We start from the raw sequence: 9094 nt of genomic DNA, 5'->3' as shown, positions 1-9094 counted from the left end.
TCTTTCCCTGGGTTACCCAGAGTCTTGCCCTTTATAAAAACTTTTCTATAATGGAGTTTGCTCTCTTCATTGCACACATTTACACATCCTCCTATTGACCCTATGGATAATTTTAGAAATATATCCATGGAAATGATGCCTTTGAAAGGCTGATTTTGTTGTAATGAAATAAAGACACAGAAGAAAGCAAAGGCATGCTTTAATATAACTAAATATTTGACTGTGTAAAAGCCAATGAGTTGTGGTACCATGACTGGCATGTAATTTAAAGGTTGGGCTTTTTTTGACACCAGGAGCCTTTAGTAAAATTTTTATGAAGTCGCAGTGCCAAATGATGGTGACGTAAGTGATCTTTAACCAGTAGAAAATCATCTCGCAAAAGTTCTGTGGAAAATATGTAAGGTAGCTTAGATGGTTTTGATTATAGAAGAACATGATAGAAAATACTTTTTTCAAGATTGTGCTTTTTTTAAAATAAAAGTTGATTATCTCATCGTGCCAAGACAAAGGTATTTTAAATTTGAAAGGGATTAAAAAGAAGTGCCAGCAAGGTTCCATTCGGTGGTGGTTCTTTGATGATACTAAAAGCATTGTCTGAGTGTAGTGTTCTAGGAATGTTGGTGGAAGAAGATTTTCAGGAAGAGGCAATTTTTTAAAATCTGAATTTGAGAATTTAGATCCTCTAATTTCCTGCAGCAGTGACATGTACTTAAAAGCTTGTTCACTATGTTAAAAGATACTATTTCACCTTCCAAATCTTGCCTTTTTGATTTTAACAAAAAAGAACATTAGCTCTGTCTCTTGATTTCTGCTTAACTAAGATGGTGATTTTTCATAATTTTAGTGGGATGAGTCAGCATCAAATTGAGCAAGAATAACAAGTGTTAATTAGGCTTTACGGATTCTCACCATAGGACTGGATGTTAAGAAACACCTCCAGACATAGTTGTTGTGTCACACAGGCTGTTCACTATTTTAAAATCTGTTCATTTATTGAAACAACTTCAGGAATTTTCTTTCTTCTGGATATTTTCCTAAATACCTTTAGAGAAAATATAAAAAAAAAATTAGATTCTCATTAGATACAGATATAAACACTTTTCATTAGTTTATTTTTGAGGTTTTTTAAAATAGTTTTTTAAGCTATAGGAAATAAGGTTTAAGAGCATATACTTCACCAACAGAGGTCATTTAGCATTTCCTTTGATGAATTCAAATATACTGTATGGAAGTGGGAGTGGAGTTGAACTGCTGGAGAAAATTGTGTCTTTGCTCTATCATAGTCTAAATCAGCTGCTGAGCAGGAAGAAGATCTGAAGGAGTAGTTGGAGAGGAATGGGAGGGAAGGAACAGCTGTTCTTCATTTTTGAAAGTGTCATGGAGATGAAGCATAGGAGTAAATTACTTAACTAGAAGACTGTAGAAGAAGATTGTAGATAAGAGCCAGCCAGATACCCACCAGAAGGTGCTCCATACAGATGAATGACAGTACGATAGGACTTGAATCAGGTGACTGGTGGCTCTGCGGCCTGGAAGACAACTGGCTGTAGTGACCTAATACCATTGGCTGGTAGAGACTGGTGGCTACATACCAGACAAATGGTTCTTGGTCTCGTAACTCATATGGGCTTTGTTTCTGCAGACACAGGAGCTCTGTCTGGTGGAGTCATAGTGTCTATTATCTTCGGAGTTCTGCTATTTATTGGGCTGCTTCTGGGACTTCTCATCTTTCGGCGAAAGTAAGTGTTGATTTTCAGTATTAACAAAGGTATAGATGTAGGAACAGTGAGCTACGGGAGCTTCAGAAGGAGAGGGAGGCCCTTATTTCTCACAGGATATTTGTTAGGTAGAGGTTAGCTAGAGAAGAAAGAGTAAGACCAGTTTGCTGTGGCAAGGTGGAATGAGTCTCAGTCTAATTTTGATTAGCAGGACTGGAGGGATTGATAAGTCTGTAAAATAATGCTTCCTTCTTAGGACAGAGGAAAATATCTTGATTTCTCAATTTTGTTGTAATCCAGCACTATCATACTGTTATCATGACAGAAGAATAAAAACATTGTTATGGTACAATCGTTTCTATAGCTACTGATCAATTAGGTGTGCAATACATGTATGTAGTCATTTCAAACCATTTTCCATATGTCATTACTTTAGTGGTCCTCTACTCAGATACAAAATGCTACTTGCTTTCTAATTTCTGTATATTCAGTTTTAAGATCAGGTATTGTACTGAAAGTGTCCAGAGAACATAAAATAAATAGAAATTTATCTGTAATTCAACAAGCAGAAGGATGGAAACAAAGCTTCATTTCTAAATGTAAATGAAGCATTACATTTTCTTGCTAGACCTACTCTACCAAGTAGGTGCAGTGTCAGGTTCCACTTTGCTCTGCGCTACTCTGAACTCTGTCCCTGACCAATGAGGACAGACACCCTGGAAGTCTTGCTTTTCTATTTGCTATCTGCTGGCCATTTTATTTTCGTGACTGCTTCTTTTTTTCCAGGCAGGCTCGTCGGAGACAAGCACGGCCAGATTACAGTACTTCAGGCTTTGATCGAGGTGAGCTTCAAAGGGCTAGCAGAACCAGTGAAAAGCCTGGAATGGGTTGGAAGGAATGAAAAGAATCAGAGGTTTCAACCCAAACACTGGCACGGATTTTCTGTTGTAATTTGCCTCTTTCCATAAGAGCTGTAGTCTTCCATGTATGTCTGGTAGATTTGTTTACTGCCATTGTCAGAATCCCGTGGATTCACCTCTGCTTCTCTAGTTTTGCCCTATAAAGCTTATCCAAAGAGTTGACAGTTTAATTTGCTCTTTTGTTTCACTTTACCACAGAGAAGGTCTGGTTGAAGCCCTATGTAGACCTGCAGCCATATGATGATCCCAGCAGAGGGGTGCTGGAATTCACTAAGGAACTGGATGTCTCTTGCGTCACTATGGAGAATGTGATTGGAGAGGGTGAGTTACTTGTCTCTCTCCCTGTCTTTCAGTTCCTCCACACTATTATTTTGCTGCCTATCCCTGAGTTTCCTTCTGACCTTTTATGTCTAATTGTCCTCAGGGGAGTTTGGGGAGGTCTATCGTGGGTCCCTGCGGCTCCCAGGAAAAGAACGTATTGTGGTTGCCATCAAAACCTTGAAGTCAACGTATTCAGAGTCACAGTGGTGGAACTTTCTGCGTGAGGCAACAATTATGGGGCAATTCAATCACCCGAACATTGTGCGTCTGGAAGGAGTTGTCACCAAAAGTAAGAGTGTGTGGGAGAGAGTCCTGGAATGAGAGCAAAAACTAGCACATTTCTCCAGCCTTACTTTGAGAGGATGCTGTCAGAAAGGCTGTGCTGAGAGAAGACAGGCATTGTCATGTTAGTCTATGGCAGAGAATGGTGAGGTGTGGATTTCCAATAGAGACATGAGGCAGTGTTAGGAGAGGTCTTCTTGGGTTGGTGAGTGGATGAGAAGCTGGGATAGGGTAAGGGATGCTGTAAGGTTTTATGTGTGACACAAAGAGGAATACAAAATCATCAGGGGAGGTCTAAGAAAAAAGGTCAGCCAGCTGTGCCAGTGGAGTGGGGATGTTGGCTGGGGTTCTCTGTGTTGGGGCAGTGTGGAGAGTGTTGAAAGGCAAGAGTAGGAGAATTTTAAAAAAACTGACACCTTCTTGTCTTCCTCAAGGGAGGCCAATGATGATCATCACTGAGTATATGGAGAATGGAGCGCTGGATACCTTCCTCCGGGTGAGAGACTCCAGTCTGTAATAGGCTTTTGTACTCCCAGAACTTGCACTTCACCTTGATTTAGGACCCTAAAAGAAGACTAGATCTAAACATCCACTTACCTTCTGCTCACTACCATTTGCAGTTTCAGCAGTTGAAGCTTGATGCCATCCAGTTTGTTCAGTGCCCAGAGTGCTGTCTTTGGTAATTGAAGTGCAGGTGCCTAGTGATGAATCTGGAGACCACCACCAGTCCTTTAGTTGAGGACCTGTTGGATCCTTTGGGCTTCAGCATTGCCCTTTTGCTTGCTCATCAATGCCCCATTTTGCAAGTTGATATGGCCAGTAACTAGAAAGCAAGCATGCTGATGTCAGTTGACCAGGATCTTCTCTGACTTGTTTTTGCATGCAGGAGAATGAGGAAAAATTTAGCGCTGTGCAGCTTGTCAGCATGCTGCAGGGAATAGCTTCTGGCATGACCTACCTCTCAGAGCACAACTATGTGCACCGGGATCTGGCCGCTCGCAACATCCTGGTAACACGCAGTCTTCAATGCAAGGTGTCTGACTTTGGTCTCTCCCGAATATTGGAGAATGATGCAGAGGGGACCTATGAAACCAAGGTAATGCAAAAACAATCTCTCAGTCTTCTAAATTAACTGTAGTCTCAGGGGGAGTTGGGTTCTGCCAGACAAGAATGACAGAATTTCTTCACAATAGGAAATACCACTCCAGGGGAAGATTTGGGTGGAAAAATCTCTGAGCAACCCCCCTATTAAAATAGCAAGTCACCGGGTGGATGATTCAGAAGGTTTTACTTTTCTTTCTGGAGTCCACGTTGATATAGTTTGCTAAGATATTGAGAAGGATTGTGGTTTTGAAATGAGAAGCAAAATAAGAGGTCTAGTCTTTTGGACTTGATTAACTAAATCTGGCTTTGAAGAGAGCCCTGCTAGTTTGGACTAGAGACAGCTACAGGTCCCTTTCAATGAAATTGCCAGTGATTCTAATATCTGGCGTCATTCAAAGTAGGGCTATGACCCATGTCAGGCTCTCACTCCCACAGCAGTGGTTTTTCATAACATTTGACTGAACAGAAGGCTTAAACTCATGCACTTTACAAGAATGTTTCTGTCCTTTTGAGAAATTTCCCTAGAGGGGGTTATGCATCTCTTCAAGTTAAGTGGGCTCAGTCTTTGAACGACTTTGTAAACTGCTCGCATGAAAGCACTGGAGAAATAAATGCACTATGTCTCTGCTTTTTCATAGGGTGGTAAGATTCCCATCCGATGGACAGCCCCAGAGGCCATTGCTCATCGTATTTTCACATCAGCCAGTGATGTCTGGAGCTTTGGAATTGTCATGTGGGAGGTGCTGTCATTTGGTGACAAGCCGTATGGGAACATGACCAATCAAGAGGTAACGACGATGAGCTCAAGTGCTGATATACAAAAATAAATAAGGCACGCCCAGCTTTTGTAGATCTCCCTCAGCCTGCAATCTTGACATTGTTTTGAACACAGGTCTCCCTCCCTGCCAAAAATCAATGCAATTAAGTCAAGGGCAATGAGTGTTTGGGCCTCTGAACTATGTTCAGGTGTCAGGAGCAATTAGTCAAATTAAAGACTGGTTAAATCAGCCCTGGCCTTTGGGTCTGGAGATGGACTCTGGCTTCTTTCTCTCCTTTCTCTGGCTCTCGAGTATTATATCTGGTCTCATTCTAGGTTCAGCCCATTTGTGAGGTTAACACGTACTGTTGAAATTATTCCTTAGAGTCTGATTCCCCTTTTCTCACCAGTCCTGTGCCAGGATTATTTGAGCACATGATCTGAATGGCAAATGTGAGCTAACCTAATGAAGAATTGAAAGTATGTGCATATTCCACTTCCCTTTTTTGACATCCCTTAGGTGTCCTGATCCTTTCCTGCTTCCCAAAACTGCTGCTCAAACCCTGCCCAAACCCTGCTTCATATGTGTGTCATCTGCTTCAAAACCCTTCTGGCTGCACACTGTGCAAAATGGTGAACTGCCTGCTCCCAGAGGTCTCTGGCTCTTCTTTTGCACTCTCTGCTCTTGTCCAGAATTCTCTCTGTCCTCTGTGCAGGTGATGAAAAGCTTAGAGGATGGGTACCGGCTTCCCCCGCCTGTGGACTGTCCGTCTATCCTCTATGAACTCATGAAGAGCTGTTGGTCACATGATCGGATAAGGAGGCCTCATTTTCAGGAAATCCGGGCACAGCTGCAACATTTCATCTCAAGTCCCCACCTTCTCCGGCCTGTTGCAGACTTTGATCCCAGGTAAGCAGGCTATCACTGGAGGAGGTTAACTGGAAGATTTTCACCTCCCTGTCTCCAGCAGGAGGAGAAGTAGTGCTAGCAATGCAAGCTGACAAGAGGCACCTTCAGTGCTCTCTGTGCAGAAGACAGTAGACATCTATGGAGGCCCCATCCCGGGAGACATTCAAGGTCAGGCTTGATGGAGCTCTGAGCAACCTGATCTAGTTAAAGATGTCCCTGCCTACTGCAGGGGGTTGGACTAGGTGGCCTTTAAAAGTCCCTTCCAGCCCAACACACTCTATGATCTCTCTCTCTCATGGTGACAGAGGGCATAGCCATTGGCCTGGGCAGAGAGCAGATAAATTGGCCTAGCCCTGGCAGAGGGTGTTTGTCCTCTAGCTACCACTTCATATTACTGGTTAAGGTAGTTGGCTGGCTAATGAGGGTTTTTTCTGTCTTCAGGGTAACGCTCCGGCTCCCCAGCTGCAGTGGATCTGATGGGATCCCCTATCGATCCATCCCTGAGTGGCTGGAATCCATTCGCATGAAACGCTACATCTCCAACTTTCGCACTGCCGGCCTGGACACGATGGAGTCTATTCTGGAGCTCACTGCTGAGTAAGGGCAGGCTAAGCTTCCACGGGGCACAGCAGGCTACGCTCAGATAGCTGTGTCTGGCCCTGTGCGATCTGAACGAGCATTCACACTTGCCTGGAAAGCTTCTCTCCATCCGTCTCTATAACATTAAATGGAAGTGGTCTGGCTTCTTGCCTTAACAGGGAAGAAGTAGTCCAGGAGAGCTGGGATTGGCCCAGACTATGAGACTAATTCCCTGACTGTCTGTGCTTGAGGCTCTCAGGGGCCTGAGCTGCTCTGAACTTGTATCAAACACAAGCAGCAAGGGGAAACAATAGATGGCAGACAGTTCTCTATTCTGACCATCTCCCCACCCTTGTAGGACTTCATAAGGTAATTTTCTTGCCTTGAACCCCACATAGGCTAGTGATAATCCCCCTCCACATCATCCAGGCACTGTTCTATCGTAGAGCAAAGTCCTTCTGGGCTCCTTAGAAAGGCTCAGGTCAGATGCTTTAACCAACACAGCTGTGTTCTGTTGTAGGGTTGTAGACATATATGTTGTAGGGTTGGAGACATATAGCCAGCTCCAACCGGGGCAGTAACATAGAAAACAAAATGAGAAGGCACAGTGGAGGGATGAACCTGCTAAAGGGCTAAGATAAGGGCCAAGATCACAAGCTGATGTGAACACAGTCCTGATTTAATGGGAACACAGGCCATGAGGTGGGAGAAGCCAATTGACTCGTTGGGCAGAGGTAGCCAGGGAAGGGCAGGAACCAGAATCCAGAAGTTTCTTCCCTCTAGAGAAGAGACCGGCATAGTAGGAGGCACTGAGGGAGAGGAAGCTTTCTGAACTAGTGCTTGGTAATGGTTTCTGCCCTTACCCACATGCCAGTCCACAAAGAACAAAAATTAATTTTTTCTTTTCTTTTCCTATTTCCTTCAGGGACTTGAAACAGATGGGAGTGTCACTTCCAGGACACCAGAAGAGGATCCTGTGTAGCATACAAGGCTTTAAGGAGTGATCAGTCGTTGCTTTCTTAAGCTTGCTAAGTGCCCATTCTTACCAGATATCACTTGGAATCATTCCTATGGCAATTGCTTCCAAATGAGTGACTGGGATAAGCAAAGCAAAACCACCAGAACTGAAAAGGCTCATGAGGCAGCACCACCTGCTCTCATTTCTGTTCCCCCTTGCTTTAGCTCTACAGCAGCCATCAGTACGTTTCAGAGCACTGGTCTTAGAAACGATTCTCAACCCTGTATTCTGACTGCACTAAGTAATCCCTGTAGTCTACGTACTGGCATTTCAGACCCTCAGTACATCACATGGAAGCATAAGGATACATACAAAACGGGTTGGGGAGTGGTGGATAATATTTTAAGATTGGAGAAGGTTCAGAGAGACTGGGTCATTCCAGGAACAGGCAGAAGGACACAGACATGCAGAGATTGGGCCTGTTCACTCCCTGGCATACGTCCCTTCTTGTTTCAGCAGCCTTCTATCTTCCTTATTTTACAACAGGAACAAGCTATTCAGTCTTTCACAAAGCTGCTGGTAAGGGATGTTTTTTAATTAGCTGTTCTTACCTTGAACACTAACTCATGATGTACTTCTGTCTCTGGAGAAGTTGGGAGTAGCAGCGCACCCTGCTGTTAACTTTTGTGCTCAGGTAAGCTCAGCATGTTGCTGTTTTGCACATACACACTTCAGTGGGGAGATATACATCTCTCCAGCCCACCTAATACTTTGTGCCATGGTCAGAAGACCTTCAGGTACTCATTTTTCTCTGCCCCTTTTTAAAAGAGAGAATAATCTTGTTTGGCTGGGTGGGGTATTTGTAACAGAAAAATGCCTAGGTGGTCTGCCTTATTCCTTCTCTGTGGAGGAAATATTATTTATCAGAGCTCAAGACAATTATAGACTGTAAATAATATTTTGTAAATAAACCTGTGGCAAAGCAGGCTGTGTTGGAGTTCTTTGGCTTATTTCAAATGGAGTTAAGACCTTTAATTTAGCATATATGTATTCTAAGTTCCTGCAGGGTCCTGTTTAGTTGTTTCAGCCAATGATCTTTTGTCCATTTAACTGCAGATTTCATCTGGAAATGCAGTTGCAGTAGCATTAAAGGGTATGCATGCAGCTGGTCACTTCAGATTCTTTTCTCTAAACCCACTTACAGCTATAGCCATCTATTAGCCAAGTCCACCTTTTTTACAGCTCTTATGTTTATTCCTAAACCATAAGACACATTAGAAGCTACTGCTGTAGTTTCCTGAAATCCATAGGAGTAGTACTTCACTATGATGTTCCTAAGACTTTCTCCTACCTGGAAGGAGTAGTCACCTCAAGATTATTTTTCAGTGCTCGAGCTAAATCTAGATTGGCAAAGCAGGTGCTAGCCATTCAGCAATCAGTTACTTGCTGTAGATAGCTATCAGTTTCCATAATTGTGGAATAATAGCTCCAAATTCTTAAGGCTACAAATTATAAATTCCTTGCTCGTGAATGTCTTGCCTAACC

The 9094-nt window shown here is 43.2% G+C and overlaps 1 protein-coding gene across 1 annotated transcript in view; it reads left to right on the top strand.

The window, feature by feature from the left end:
* EPHA1 (EPH receptor A1) overlaps window positions 1-8533 on the top strand; it is a 12097-nt gene extending 3564 nt beyond the window's left edge. Inside the window, exons 5-14 of the mRNA XM_009876545.1 lie at window positions 1643-1739; window positions 2505-2560; window positions 2837-2959; window positions 3063-3248; window positions 3676-3737; window positions 4128-4337; window positions 4984-5133; window positions 5819-6012; window positions 6454-6609; window positions 7517-8533. Coding sequence (XP_009874847.1) covers window positions 1643-1739; window positions 2505-2560; window positions 2837-2959; window positions 3063-3248; window positions 3676-3737; window positions 4128-4337; window positions 4984-5133; window positions 5819-6012; window positions 6454-6609; window positions 7517-7595 — 1313 coding nt within the window. The 3' untranslated portion in view covers window positions 7596-8533. The remainder of the gene's footprint in view (window positions 1-1642; window positions 1740-2504; window positions 2561-2836; window positions 2960-3062; window positions 3249-3675; window positions 3738-4127; window positions 4338-4983; window positions 5134-5818; window positions 6013-6453; window positions 6610-7516) is intronic.
* Window positions 8534-9094: the final 561 nt, after the last annotated feature.

Source organism: Apaloderma vittatum, unplaced genomic scaffold (genome assembly GCF_000703405.1).
Source record: "Apaloderma vittatum isolate BGI_N311 unplaced genomic scaffold, ASM70340v1 scaffold39449, whole genome shotgun sequence".
NCBI lineage: Eukaryota > Metazoa > Chordata > Aves > Trogoniformes > Trogonidae > Apaloderma > Apaloderma vittatum.
Note: the sequence above shows the minus strand (reverse complement) of the source record. Positions and strands in the feature narration are given on the sequence as shown.